Source organism: Micromys minutus, assembly GCF_963924665.1.
Source record: "Micromys minutus genome assembly, chromosome: 6".
NCBI lineage: Eukaryota > Metazoa > Chordata > Mammalia > Rodentia > Muridae > Micromys > Micromys minutus.
This window is the reverse complement of record NC_137975.1, coordinates 12,081,965-12,097,482: the sequence shown is the minus strand read 5'-3', so window position 1 is coordinate 12,097,482 and position 15,518 is coordinate 12,081,965. Positions and strand designations below refer to the sequence as shown.

Below are 15,518 nucleotides of genomic sequence, written 5' to 3'. Positions count from 1 at the left end.
GGTCCTGCCTCAGTGAACTGGTTTCTGTGTTGGAGTCAGAAACTCATACTGAAAAATCTAAAGCCAGCACTTGTGGGTCTTGCTTTCCAGGTTCTTATTTCTTGTGAATCTGGCTCCCGGCAGACTCGGGATTTCCGTAGTTTTCCACTTGGACAGTGTATGCTAATTTCAGAGTTGCTGCATCCGTGTTCCACTCCAGTACCCCTTGTGTAGGCTGAAAGTAAGGAGCACTGTGCTTCACAAATCCTGGAGGTGGCCTGGGTGCTTCTCCCTGTGATTACAGTACTGATTTGGTAGTGAAGCCATTTTAATTAGTCTGGGTCAGATGTGTCCAACATTTTGGCTTCTTTACGCATGTTGGAAAAAGAATCGTCTTGCAGTGTACATTAAGCTATGGCAGGAAATCACCTTCATTGAATTCTACATCTGGCCTCTTAGAGCTAACGTTGAGGGTTGCTGATGTTAACATTAAGAAGGGTGTTTTCGTTTTCACTAAGTTGTATCGAGCTGCACTGAGTGTAAAACCGTGTCTCAACTGGAGGTGTACTTCAGCCCTGAGTTTGCCCCCAACAAACGGTGACAAGGGGAACTTTGACATTAAATCAGCCATGAAATTAACACCACAGTGAAGATCAAGGGTGGATCTCTTCAGTGCAGTTAACTTTTAAGTTTTCCTCACAAACCACTGGTATTTGTTTAAGAACCATTTGCATCTTCTTATTTATAGTCTTGTCCCCCCATTTGTTTTTTTTTGGGGGGGGGAGGGCAGGAGTTGGGGTTTTTTGTTTTGTTTTGTTTTTCGAAACAGAGTTTCTCTGTGCATCCCTGGCTGTCCTGAAACGTGCTTTGTAGACCAGGCTGGCCTCCAGTTCACAGAGATCTCTCTGCCTCTGCCTCCTGAGTGTGGGGATTGAGTCCTGCACCACTCACTCTACCCTGTAAAAACCCACCTGATAGCCCTTTCTCCTGTGTTTGTAATATCTATATCTATATGTAGAGAGAGAGACGATATAATTTATAAGTATATTTTCAGTTCATCATTTTACTAGGTTTTTTTTTTTTTTTTGGTAATACAAAACTTTTTATTTTTATATTAAGCTTATATCTGTCTTTTCCCTTAAATTGTGCTCATTTAATATTTTTGTTATTGTTGTTTAATTGTAGAGGACATGCAGTTCTGACTGGCCTCTAATTCCCTATTCTCCTGCCTCCACCTCCCAAGTACTAGGATTACAGGTGTGCACCATCAGACCTCCAGCGTCTTGAGGCAGAGTCTCCCTGTGTATGTAACCCCAGCCCACTGTGATGGTCTCACTGTGGTGATCCTCCAGCCTTGACCTCCTGAGTACGGCGGTGGCAGGCATGTGCTACCACTGTCAGATTAACTTAACGTTTCATGGAATTGATGGTGCGGAGTCAGCTAGACATCCACTTCAATTGAAATTGGAGCTGGGAGATTGCTCAGGCAGTAAAGTGTGAGTTCAAAACTCTCAGGCTGAGGATATCGATATGTATCTGTTACCCTGGCAATGGGAGGGTAGGTTATGGGGTAGGGAGGCTGGTGGATCCTTAGAGTTCACTGGCTAGCCAGGCTAGCCAGATATGGAAGGTGCTGGTTTAGTAAGAGGCCCTGTCTCAAACAACTAGGTGCAAGGAGTTAAGCATTAGCTAGCCTCCCTCTGCTGCAGAAACATGTGTTCTCTAACCCCTGTGGTAATGGGAGGCACAGACAGAATCCCCAGTGGGCACTCAGAAGCCAGCTAGCTTGGCATTTACAGTAACAAACAAGGTAGAAAGTAAAGGCTGACACCCCAGCTCACCTGTCCTCCACATGAGAATAACACAGACCTATTGCCACTACTGGAACATGTCTACACAGATTCAAACTCATATATGCACATACCAGGTTTTTTTGTTTTTACACCACCAAGGTAATAAGTACAGTTTGTTGAATAAAACTGTATTTTTCCCATTGATTTATCTTGGCAAAAAAGAGCTTTAAGTAGAAGGAGATCTTGAGTTTCTGGTCTTTTGCTGTTAACTGGGCTTTCTCGTAGCTGTGGCCGACTTCTTGAGATAACTTAAAAAGACATTTGTTTTATTGCTGGCTTCATAGGCTTCAGCTCATTGTCCTGGGAAGGCATGGCAGAGCAAAGCAGCTCACACCATCCCCACCAGGAGTGATAAAGGTCCAGGGCAACAGCTGCCCTCTAAGACCAGCCCAGGTGACCTGCCCACTCAGGCCGGGTTCTTCAGTAGTCCTTTCGTATTGGAGTCCTGAGTCTTCTGAGGGTCACCTGGTAATAGTTTGAGCCTGTTAGATCTCATTATGGTTTGCTAGGTGGGTCTGCAACACATAGTGCTTCTATGGTCAGTGTGCTGTGGATTGTGTTCTCTTTATCAGTGGAAAGGAGCCTGTAACCCCGCCTGGGCTTTCCTCCGATCCCTTAGGTACTTCTTTCCCAGGCCGGGGGCTGCTTTTCTAACCAACGCCACGTTGTGCTTCTCTCACTCCGCCTCTGCTCATCCCCAGGACGCGCGAGAGTTTGCTCTCTGGTGCTCAGCTTTTGCTCTCTCTCTGACAGAAGCTAGTCAGGGGAGACGGCTTTCTTTGGACTCCCAGTTGAGAGGAATGTGGTCCATCTCTGGCGTAAGCATGCTGGCAGGAGTAGCTTGGTCCATGGTGCTGACAAGGAAACATAAAGGTGAATGCCAGTGCTTGGCTGGCTCTCTCATCTTCCCTTTTTATGTATCATCTTGGGAGTTGGTGGACGGGACAGCTTCAGGTCGGTCTTCACCTTGCATCCTGTAGTCTCGTATTGATCATCACGCACTCTAGGCTAGCTAGCCATTAAGATGCTCCTGTCTCTGTTTTACATCTTCTGGTAAGGGTATTGGGATTAAAATTTTTTGTCTGCTACTGTGCCTGTCCTTGTGTGGGTTCTAGGGCTCCAGACTCAGTCCCTTATGCATGCAAAGCAAGTGCTTTGCTGTAAACCATCTCTCTAACCTTTCCCCCTTCTTATTCATCTGGGGTCACAGCCCATGGCTGGTACTGGTCATATTCCAGGTGTCCCTCTTCTGTGGAACTGATCTGGAGACATCCTCAAGGACACAACCAAGGGTGTGGCTCATTAGTAACCAGGTGTTTGCTCACAGATTTTTGGCTACCTTGATCTCCTCAAACTCATCTCTTCCTGATACCTAAGATAGTCCCCCGTTCTGCCCGTCTCCACCTCTGCACAGTGGCCTGACGTGTTCTCCAGGCAGTCATAAGGCCCACCTCTTGTTTCTTGAGACTAGTGTTACTTCAGGTAAGAAACCAACCCATTCCCTTTTACTCCATCTTGACTGGAAAAAGTATATCCAAAGGTTTTGAAAGATGAATAAAGTCAGTTCAATAAAACTCTTCAACTCATTTTTTTAATATTGCTTCTGGTTTGTATTTTAATAATAAATTTACTGGTTTAAGTAAACTTTCTGTTACTTTTTCAGCTTGCCCCTAAGCATTGATTTGCTCAATAACCCAGACTTACTAGAAACAACCATTAGTGATGTAACAAGGACATCAGAGACTTCGGCACCATTCCCAGCACCAGATGACATTAAAGTAACCACCAGGTCACATGAATTAGAGGAGTTCAAAGCTGAATGTGAAGGTAAGTACTTGCTCTGTAATTTATGACATTTAAAATGTTCTTATTGCATGTATGTATTTGATGGGGTATGCCGTGTTATGTATGTGGAGATTTTCAGCAACTTTGAGAGTCATGTTTCTACTTCTACCATGTTCAGGAATCAAACTGAGATCCATATTCTCAGGCCTTGGATAAAGCATCTAAACCTGATGAGCACTCACCAACACCAGCACCTTTTGATCAAGATATTTAAACCACTTCTAACCAAAATGTGGTGTCTGATAGCTTAGTTATGATGGATTGTACATATATGATTGTTCACTCTGGGTTTGTAATTGTTCTTTGAATACAAATTAAGAAGCTAATGGAAGCAGGAATGCAAGCATCGTGAGTCCAAGGCTACCTGGGTGACATAGTCTCAGGCCAGCCTGGCTGTGAATAGCGAAACCCTGTCTCTGACAGTTTCTCTGAAGGTCTTCTGGGGCACAAGACTGAGTAAATGTTTTATTTTCAACATGTTTTCGCTCCTAGAAGATAGTGGTTATTAGTGCTTACTTGCCAAAATGAAAATGTAGAGTGAATGCTGTTTTTCTTAATTTTTTCAGGGGATAACAATTAGAAATAGAAAGTAAGTTGCTCATTGAAAACACTTATCTGTTTGCAAGCTTGGTTTGAGTGCAAAGGGTAAGTTCGATGGTTTAAAAAAAATGTAAAGTTTAAAATTGTTTTAAACTGGACTTTCCTGTCTTACAGGTCAGTGTAATAGGGTTCATTTTCAGGCAGCTCATGTTTACATGGTTCTTGCCACTTTGGGTTTTATCATAGGCAAAATTAGATGCCATCTCTCTGCCACCTAAAATCTTTCCACAACAGTGGTATGCAGTCATTCAGGATGGCAGTGCTCCACAGAGCACGCTGAAGTCCCAATTATGTTGGGAATGTTAGAGTAGTGTCATTTAGTTTTTCTAAAAGCAGTTAAGTTACTGGACATTCTTCACAGGCCGGAGAGAGATGGCTTAGAGATTAAGTGCACACATGCTTTCAGCTTGGTTCCCACAGCCCATATCGGGTGGCTCACAGTAGCCTGTAATTCTAGCTCTTGGGCCATACATCAGCTCTGGCCTCCAGAAGCAAACTGCACACACAAACACTCCCACACACAACTAAAAATAATAAAATAAAAAGTCATTCTCCACTACTGTTTATCAGCTATCACTGTTTTCTCTGCCATAGTTTCTTTTAGGAAGTTAATTTTGGTAACCTTGCCTGGACTCTACCTTCTATTAGAAATGGTTGTTCGTCCTTAACTTAGAAAGATACAAGATGAACCAGAGCCATCAGGATCTAGATCCTGCCAGAATCAGGACTACCTTAAAGTAAAGCACTTCTAGAATTAGAGTAGAAATAGTATCCTGTTAGGAGACTTCCTCCTCAGGGAAGGTGTGAACCAAATCTCATCCCTCTCCAGAAGATTCCCAGGACAAACTAAAGTATGATTCCACCAGAGTTCACAGTGGGCAACTAGTGAGTATGGGGCTTACGTACTGAATGTGCGTGAGAAGCTACAGATAACCCTAAAGCACCCACACTGAAGATCTGCATCCAGCATGACTGATAGCTCCCGAATAGCCACTGTAAATGGATCCCTGTTGGGATCTTCTCAGCCTGTATTCTCTGGCCCCTCGCCCAGGTACCTTCTCCCCAGCTCTTGTGCAGCTAAGGTAAAATCGTATCCAAACGGTTAGGAGGGATGACTGGATACTCAGATGAGGATCCAGTGACCCACCTCCCCTTCACGGAGGGAATGTCAGCAGTCCACAAGGCCAGTCATAATGGACTCACACAGAATTGATGCCATCAATAAATATGGTGACTACTTGGCACAAAGGACTGTTCTACATCTTTTTGGGTTGAGTTGGTTTGGTTTGGTTTGGTTTGGTTTGGTTTGGTTTGATTTGGTTTTTCAAGACAGGGATTCTCTGTGTAACAACCCAGACTGTCCTAGAACTTGCTTTGTAGATCAGGCTGGCCTTGAACTCACAGAGATCTGCCTGCCTCTGACTCCCCAGTGCTGAGACTAAATGCTCCCACAACCCAGTTTCTACATCTTCTTTATGGAAGTGGAAGTTTTATTTACATTCTATTTTATGTCTTATATTAAATTTTAAAAGTTTAATTGTTTCTTTTTTGCATAATATTGTATTGCCAAGCAATTATTATATAATTATCAGAAGATTGTATTAGGTTAGAATAACATGATAGAATGAAATAGGGTTCCCTATAATGATCAAATGAGGGGCTAGTAAGATGGCTCAGCCAGAAGTGCTTATTGCACAAATCTGGTGACATGAATTTGGTCTCAGGAACCTACATAAAGGTGGAAGAGAGCAAACTCAACAGGGTTGTCCTCTGACCTCCACTGGGTACACTCCCTCCCACACACACATCATGCACATAGAATAATCATAATAAATAAAATTTTAAAACATTAAGATATGATAATTCCCTTATACTTTACAGTCATGTATAAAGTAATTTATAGTGTTTTACTGGTGTAGAGGAGAAATTTACAAGTATAGAAAAGCAAATTTTGTATCAATATAAGAAAAATATTTTAAGTTTCTTCTGCCATATTCTAGATATAGATGCCCAAGAATTAGTGTGTTTCTCATTATAGAAAGTATTCAAGAAGGGCTTGAATGCTATGGAAGTGTTGGAACAAGAAATTCTTCCAGAGTATAAAGATCTCATTAATGTAATTTAGTTCATATTTACGTTTTCTTAAAGTCAGGAGTGTAAGTCTTGGGTGTGGGGAAGATGGCTCCACCAGTAAAGTTTATCCCATTAAAACATGAGAATCCAAAGTTTGTATCCACATAAAATCCAGGTATGACAGCATATGTTGATGACCCCAGCTTGGCAGGGGGACGGGCAGGAACTAAAGGATTCCCAGAGCTCATTGGCAAGACAGTCTAGCTAAACTGATGAGCTCCAAGTTTAGAGAGAAACCCTGCCTCCAAAAATAATGTTAAGAGGAAGACAACTAACATTGACTACTAGTCTCTGTACTACACGCATGTGCACATACACATATAAATACATACATACATTACAGAACGAAAGTCTGTTTGGTCTTGCTCTGTTTTGACACGAGGTCTCAATAGACAGGCCAGACTCTCCTAGAGCATGCTGTGTAGTTTAGGCTGGCTTTGATCCTGTAGTGAGTCACTCGCCCAGCCTTCAAGGTGTCGAAATCCAAGCATATATTCTTATGCCCAGTTTATCTCCTCAGTCTTCCTCCCCTCTGTACTGTGAACTCTATGTTGGTGGTAGATAAAGACCTCTGTAAGTAATTTGGAAGTGAGTACTCCTGGCATCACACACAGACGCATGAAGAAGGCAACAGTAGTCAGCAACACAGCTTTTGTAAAGGGCGCTCTACCACCCTGACCAGGCAAGCACACCAGAGTAGGAACTCAGTTTTTATCCTGTCACTGGGTACTGACTGTGTTACCATACAGTCTGACATGATTTGTTAATTCCTAGATAGTGCCAAAGGAAGGGGTGTAATGGAATCAAGCCTCAGGAATGTTTGGTATTCAGGAGTCTGGCAGCAGGCATGCATGCAAGAGTTTCAGAAGGTGGAGGAGGTTAGTAAAATACTGGTTCTGGGTGGTTGTCCATCTTTGTAAGAAAAGACTGTTTGTGACAAACCCCCTGCCCCTGAGCATACATTTTTTTTCAGTCAGCCAGTGTGGACTGACCTTCTACCATCTCTAGTAACAGTCAGTCCATATCAGAGTTGACTGAGAAATGTTGGTTGAGAGTGGTCTGATGAATCCTGGGACAAGGACCTTAATACACACAAGGAAGTTGTCATGGCTTAAGGTGAGCCAGCTTCCTAGTGGTAGTCCTTGGCCATGAAATTGACCTGGACCAACTTGAATGTTAGGCCAAAACTTCTCTTGATTAAAGGTTATCTTTTAATGAGTCTTTGCCTTTTCTAACATTATCCTCTCTAAAGAGGTAACCTGATTAGTTAAAAAGTACATTAGAGGTCAGAGCTTCCAAGCACTTGTGGAATCTCTAGCAAGAAACTGGCTTTCAGTGATGAAACTTGTTCCCTCGTGGGGCAGAGGCACATCCGTACAGTAAGCTGTCAGGCAGTGCGCTTCCTGATCGCGTTCTCCATCTGCATGCTCTGAACCTAAGCACCATGTCAGGCCTGGGGTGCTGTCCAGTGTGAGCAGACAAAGTACCAGGCCAGCGGGCCTAGCTGAAAAATAACAGGAGTGTACCGTGTACTGGACATTTTATTTAAATTACTGTCAGGCATGGGGGAGGAAAGGGAATCCTTGGCTGTTGCTTGGAAATAAATGTGAGGGAGAATTAAAGGAAGAAGCTGTTAGCATTACAAGTCCTATGCCAGGAATCAGGAGAAATGAGAATACAGAATACAGTTCCTTGATGCACTCACAAGAGCATTCTCCATTTGGTTCCATCTCTTCCTCCCCCCCCCCCCCTTGGATCCCTAAGGCTGGTTTTGAAAGGGTCAGTTTTCAGGCACTTTAATAGCTAGTTCAAATAGCTAGTATTACAGTTCCTCCAAGATGGCTTCTCAAGTATAAGGGAGGGAGGGAGGGAGGGAGAGAAGAGGGAAGAAGGGAAAAGAAATTTAACCATCATCTGATTCTTAGGTTAAAACAATAATGGACCTGCCCCGTTGGATGTATTAGGTGTTGTAGTGTTGAATTGAGCAATCTTACACCTCTCTTACCAAGAATAGAATTGATAGTGAGAAATGGTTTTTTGTTATGTGTTTCATAGCAAGGCTGGCCCTAACCTCACAGAGATCAGCGGCCTGCTTCTGCCTCCCAAGTACTGAAGTCAAGGGTCGTGAAACCATGCCTAGCTCTAGGATTAATTTTTTTTTAATAGGGTCTCACTATGTAGACCAGGGTGGCTTCAAATTTAGAAAGATCTACCTGTGTCTAAAGCCATACACCAGGAAACCCAGCCCTAAGATTAACTTTTTATGTTCATCTTGATTATTCCACTTCTGTTGAAGGGAGAACAGAGCCTCGGTGTATACTCTCATGTAACTGTCAACCAGGCAAACTATTAAGTTTTCCTTTTCTTTTCTTTCTCAGCATTAAAAGATGACACAGAGAAGCTTAAACAGCTGGAAACAGAGCAGAACATCCTGCCATCTCTTCGACCTACCATTGACATTAATGTCAACAGCCAGGTATTGGGCTCTCTCCTGTGTCTACTTGTTGTACTGCTATTTGCAGAAAGACTTCCTTCCCCAGACCATTGTCTTAACTTGCTTTCTGTTACTGTGATAAAGCCTATGACCAAAAGCGACGTTACCATCATCATGAAAGTAAGTAAGGGCTGGAAGTGAAGCAGAAGGCATAAGAGGGGTGCTGCTTACTGGCTTACCCTCCATGGCTTATTCAGTCGGCTTTCTTCTACAACTCATGATCAGTCATTAATCATGAAACTACCCCGGGGGTGCCTACAGGCCAGTCTGATGGAGGCGTTTTCTCAGTGGAGAGTCCCTTTTCAGACAGCCCTAGCTTGTGTCAGGTTGACGGAAAACTAACCAGCACAGCAGTACTATCTCATTTGGGTGGGAAATTTGTCCGTGTTGAGCCATGTGACAATTTGCCTTCCATTTCAGAAGATGAAATGTGTGGATACTTAATAGAGAAGGGAGAAGTTTGCGTGACAACATGAAGAAAATCATGGGGCAGAAGAGGGCTGGGCTCCGGGTGTGGTGCTGAGAGATGGCTCCGTGGCAAGATGACCCACGTGTGATTCTGTATCCACGTGACAGGTCACAGCCATCTGTAACTTCAGTTTCAGATATTCTCGTCTGGATTCTGAGGGCACCAAACACACATGTGCTACAGATATACATGCAGGCAAAACACTTATACATGGAAAATTAAAATAAATCACAGAAAAAAATTAAGGTCAGAAATAGTTCCAGACTAACCTGGTCTGCATAGTGATTTTCAGGCCAGCCAGAGCTACCTAGTGAGATGCTCTCTTAAAAATAAATAAAATTTAAGGTATTGTGTGTTTTGGTTTTGGTTTTTAAACAGGATTTCTCTGTGTAGCCCTGGATGTCCTGAAACTCTTCTTGTAGACCAGGCTGGCCTCAAATTCAGAGATCTGCCTGCTTCTGCCTCCCAAGAGCCTGGGACTAAAGGAATGTGCCACCACTGCCCAGCTTATGGTGTTTTTTTAAAGACACATGGAGGGAAAGATGGTCAATGGTTAAGATTACAGGCAGCTCTTCCATAGACCTGAGTTCCCAGCACCCACATGGAGGTTTACCCAAATAGAGACTCACAGCCATCTGCCAGTGTAATCCCAGGATATCTGACGCCCTCTCCTGGCCATTGCTCTCACATGCACGTACAGATGAGTACATATAGAAATTAAAACTAAATAAACAGTGAAAAAGCATTATTGGGATGGCTTAGAGTAATAGATTACATGGTTTGCTTTTATTTAGTGGGTTTTCCCCCCTTTTAATTTCTTGTGTTTTGAGACTTTGCAGTGAGGGTTGTTGTAATGTGCAGAAGATGATTAAGAAGTACTCAAGTCTGCAACATAGTAGTTTCCAGCAGTGTGTTTGGATGAGCCGTGATTGTACAGAGCATAGAGAATCACTGTGATCTGAGCTTGTTAGCTCAGTGCCATAATCCTACATACCTGGGAAGCTAAGTCAGGATGGGCCTGTCAGTGATGTGAACATCAGCCTGGACAGCTTACTGAGATCCTGTCTCTAATTAAAACCAAAAATAAAAGGGAGTGGGTGCACAAGCTCCTAAGATCCGTCCCTGGTGCCACACACACAGGGACTAGGACTGACCTCTGCTCTAGGAGCTAGGAGATTACAGGGAAGCTCTAGTCTTAATCCATGATTTTCAGACTTTTTTATATCAGAATTACATAGGAAAGCTTGTTAAAATTTCAGACTCAGAGCCAGACCTGCTGCTATATTCTTATATTCTCAGCCTTTGGGAGGCTGAGTCAAGACTACCAGCTCAAGATCAGTCTGAGCTGCATAGGGAGAGTATCTCAGAAAACAAAAAAAAATTCAGTTCAGATTTTGGGGTGCTACCAGAGGCTGAAATAGAGACCACACTGAGAAACATCAGAATAAGAACATCAAATCCGTCCAGGCATGGAAGGTGGTATGGTATTCAGACCTGTGCCCGTCAGTAATCACTGTTTAAGTTCAGCAAAATAGTAAATACAGGGCAGACAGCTCACATTTCTTTCAGATGTATCAGTCTGCCTCCCGTTTATTCTAATGCTGGTTTTTAACTACAGTGCTTATGAGTAAATTTGTACATTATGTTACATTAATTGTTACATATAATTTGTTATAAAATGTTGCCTCCTTCACTGGTGACAACTCAAGAGTTAGAACCATGAAGTATGACTGGTCAGAACCTAATGCCCAGTCTTATGCAACCGAGTTACTGAAATGCTTGAATTAAAACATTCACTGAGAATATATGACACTTGCTGACATTTGTCCCAGGTGGGCTTCAGGTTTGACTCTGTAGGACCCGTCCTTTGACTCTGGAGCTCTTTGTCTGCAGGTAGATAGTCACAGGAGTTGGGTGAGGCATGTTAGCTCTTGGCTGTCTGAATATGAACTTCCAGCATTCTTGTTTCTGCGTAGCTGGACTGTTGAGAGTGAATATATCCTTTAACATTCAGGAAGAAGTAGCAAAGTTGACTGAGAAGTGTCTCAATAATGCCATCGAGAGCCCAGGACTGAACACAGTAAGGGTCCCTCCTGACTTCAAGAGTAATATTTTGAAAGCTCAAGTAGAAGCCGTGCATAAGGTAAGAACCACAGAGTTGTAGTACAAAATAGCATACCAACAGAGCTCCAACAGCGTCTTTACTTCCCGTAGACCTTCATCATCTGCATGTTCTCAGCTATGTCTTCTACGTTCCCACAACAGCTCATTAAGCTGTGAGCATATAACAGTTTTTCTAGCCCAGAGTTCCATAATCTGCCCTAAGTTATGGCCATGCCTATTTCAGTAATCTCCATAAACCTGGTACAGCCTGTGTCAGGCTTCTGTTGACATAGAACACCATGACCACAAGCAGTTTGGGGAGAAAAAGTTAACTTTATCGTCTACGGACAAGCCACAGTCCATCACAGAGAAACGTCATGACAGTAGGAACTGAAGCAGACGCCATGGAGAACTGCTGCCTACCGGGTTATCCTCTTGGCTTGCCCAGCTTTCTCTTTTATACCCAGAGCCACCTGCCCAGGAATGGCACCACCCGCAGTAGTCTGCACCCCCTGTTTGATTCAGCATAAAGGTGCGGTGCATGCTGCCAGGACTCACAACTTCAGTTCAGTCCCAAGTCCCACAAGTCACCCTCCAACCTCCATGCTTGCGGTGTGGCACTCGGTACCCGTTACAAACAGAGCAGCACTTTACAAATCCTGATGCTCCAAAGAAATAGAAGCTAAAGAAGGCATTATATGATTGCAGCTTATATGAAATTGTGTGAATGTTTTCAGTCAGAGGAGTAGAGAAAATGTTACGTGTTTGTTATGTACCTGTGAATGTTTTTCAGAATTCATCAGACTATTGAAGTGAGTACATTTACCATCTTAAACATTACTTCATAATGTTGGGTAAAACTGAGCTCTTTAGATAAACATTTGGGTTTCCTTCTTAAACTGTTCATTTCGTTTAAGGAGAAACAGGATCTAGTGATGCGGCTAACCATTTTCTTTTTATCACATAACTTTGAAAAATGCTGGCGTTGAGTCTCGGTGAACTCTCTGTTTTGGGTAACACTGTAGTGTCTTAAATAATGACTAGCTGTGGATAAGATGTGCCAGGTGTACACTGAATCTGAGTCTTACATTATTGGATAGGACTCTACTAGCTGTGAATGGGTAAGATAGTTAACCTCTTACTGAATTGAAGCAACTGATTTTTCTATTTTAGAAGAATGAAGGATAAACTTGTTACTTGAGTATCCTTTTAAATATTCAGTGTTTCCATTATTTAATTTTCTTAGGCTACAAGAGAAGATAGTTTATTAACTCGTAAAAATGCCAGCGTTCAGGATGCTGCCACAAACAGGTACAGTCTTGGGTAAACGGAATTAAGTTGATTTTCTTATTTTTTCTTTCCTTCTACCTCTTCTTGTACATCATCAGTGGATTGACTATTTGAGAGTCAGCTTGAAGTCACTTTTTGCTGACCATCAGAGAGCCAACTAGTATCTAGTTTTAGATTGTATGAAGATATTCTTAGTCTCTCTTCATCCTCGTTTTTTTTTAATTGACTCAAACTATAGAGCGACAAGGCCAGGTTTAGTTAGTGTGTACTATGACACCTGAGCTTCATACTTAATCTCAGCCTCATCTTGTTATCACAGTAAACTGAGTGATGAAGACTCTGACATTAACTGAGCAGATGTGTGTGCTGTCCCTCCTTGTCTTCCTCTGCTTTCTTCTCACTGAGTATGTTGCCGCTTGTTTATGTTGGTGGGCATTTCCTCCTGGCTCATTCCTCTGCCCTTGTTCATCCTTGTATCCGATGGGCCGGGCCTTCCCCTCTGTCTCTGGTTTGGTTGGTTGGGTTGTTTTGTTCTGTTTGATTTTGGTTTTTGTTGTTTATCAGTTTCAAGTTAATGGATAGTGAACAGACTTCCCTTAGCCCTTTGTTGGGTGTAGTTACTTGTGACAGTAACTTTTAGCTTTGATTTGTCTGAGAAGATCTTCATTTCTCCCTCATTCATTTCTCCCTCATTCTTGAAGGGTAGCTCTCTTGGATGTCTGATTCTATACTGACATTTTTCTTTTTTAATAACACTTTTAAATATGCCATACAATGCTGTCTGATTTTGGATTTTTCGTTTGAGTTTGTTATTGTTGTTGGATATTTAGCAACTTATTTTTTAATTGAAAAAGAAGTGTTTTTTTTTTTTAATATACTATCTTCTACTCACGCCTTTTTCCTCCTACAACTCCTCCAAGATCTTCCCCACCTTACCACAAACCTCCCACACTCTTTCTTAAACACACACACATACACACTCACCATGGAAACACAAAAACAGAAATCAAAATATATAAGCAAAAGACCAATAAGACCAAAAAAAAAAAAAAAAAAAAAGCCTACACAAAGCAATTTGAGACAAAAAGTCTACAAAAATACCATTGAGTTAATTTATGTTGAACGTCTACTGCTGAGGCCTACCCTAGTGTGTGGTTTATATTCCCAGTAAGACTCTGTTGGAGAAAATTAGTTTTTATTTGCAAACAGTTGTCATTTACAGATGGCTTCTTGGTTAGAGGTAGGAGTTTTCTCTGCCTGACTTGTACAGAGACCTGTGCAGGCCGTTTGTACGCTGCCAGAGTCTCTGAGTTCATTTGCATCAGCCCTGCTGTGTCTGGGTCATCCCGATATTACCTTCTACTTTTATAGTCTTTCTGCCTTCCCTTAAGCATAGCTCTCTGAGCCCTGAGAGGAGGTTTGGTGACGGCATCCCATTTGATGAGTGCTCCAGAATCTTTGACTGCATCCTGTCCAGTGTGGCTCTCTGTACTTGCTCCCGTTCACTGCGAGAAGCATGTCTGAAGATGGCTGAGCGAGGCACTGACCTATGAGTACAGCAGTGTCATGAGGAGTCCTGCTGAAGTATTCGGTTTTCCTTAGCACATGTCCCGCTCAGTCCTGGGTTCCTCACCGGCCAGGCAGTGTGTAGAGTGTCCTGGAGTGGATCCTAACTCTAGTCAGAGGGCTGCTGTTGTTCCCACAGCATCTGTACCACCGCCACACAGTGCATCTTGTAGACGTGATCGCTGTTGTAGATCACAGGGTTTACAGCTGGGCAGGTAGTTCTCTTTCTCCTGGTATCGTGCAGAGGACCTTCCAGTCCATGAACGATAATCAGTAGGGATAAAGCCTCCAATTACATACCAGCTTGGCTGTTCCATATTTGTTGAGATATGTCAGTGTTGTCTTCAGCAGTAGGACCTCAGTTGTGGACACCAACCAATGACTTTGACCTGAGATGTTTGGGGTGTCCTTAGTGCCCCTTTGGTTCATGACTAACTGGATGGAATCCATTCCTACCGCTTGAGGTGTCGCTTGATGAAAGATGTCTAATTAGGTTATTGTCTTCCCCTTGTTCAGTGACTCCATCTCAATTACTTTCAAAGGTTTTCAAATGAGCCTTAGTGTTAGTTGTCATTCGCCGTATTCCCTCCTTTCTTCCTATTTTCTGTCCTCCTCCCCACTTAATCCCTCTACACACAGGGTCCCCATCCCAACACTTTATAATAAAGTGTTCTACAAATGAACAACAGAAACAAGACACAGCTGAGCAGTGGTGGGACATGCCAGGCAGAGGCAGCAGAGCTCTGAGTTTGAGACCAGGTAGTCTACAGAGTAAGTTCAGGACAGCCCAGGCTACCCAGAAACCCTTTCTCAATAAAAACAAAACAAACATCAACAAAGCCAACATTCGTATATAAGAGAAAACATAGAATATTTGTATCTGGGGATCTGGGTTATCTCACTCAGGGTGATTTTTTTCTTTTTTTCTAACTCCATTGACCTTTGGATTTCATTTTTAAGAGGAAGATATATATTCCATTGTGTATATGATCCACATTTTCATTATCTTTTTATTGGTTGTTAGACTTCTAGACAGTTTACAGTTTCTGGCTCCTATAACTAAAGCAGCAGTGAACATGAGCAGGTTCTCTGCAGTAGTATGTAGTCCTTTGAATATATACCCAAGAATAGTATATCTAGATCTTGAGGTAGATTGACTCCAAGCTTTCCGAGGAACCACCACCTG

The 15,518-nt window shown here is 42.7% G+C and overlaps 1 protein-coding gene across 1 annotated transcript in view; it reads left to right on the top strand.

The window, feature by feature from the left end:
- EPB41L5 (erythrocyte membrane protein band 4.1 like 5) overlaps positions 1-15,518 on the top strand; it is an 82,524-nt gene that overhangs the window by 55,330 nt on the left and 11,676 nt on the right. Inside the window, exons 17-20 of the mRNA XM_080918468.1 lie at positions 3,496-3,659; positions 8,789-8,886; positions 11,388-11,516; positions 12,723-12,787. Of these exons, the coding sequence (XP_080774594.1) occupies positions 3,496-3,659; positions 8,789-8,886; positions 11,388-11,516; positions 12,723-12,787 (456 nt within the window). The remainder of the gene's footprint in view (positions 1-3,495; positions 3,660-8,788; positions 8,887-11,387; positions 11,517-12,722; positions 12,788-15,518) is intronic.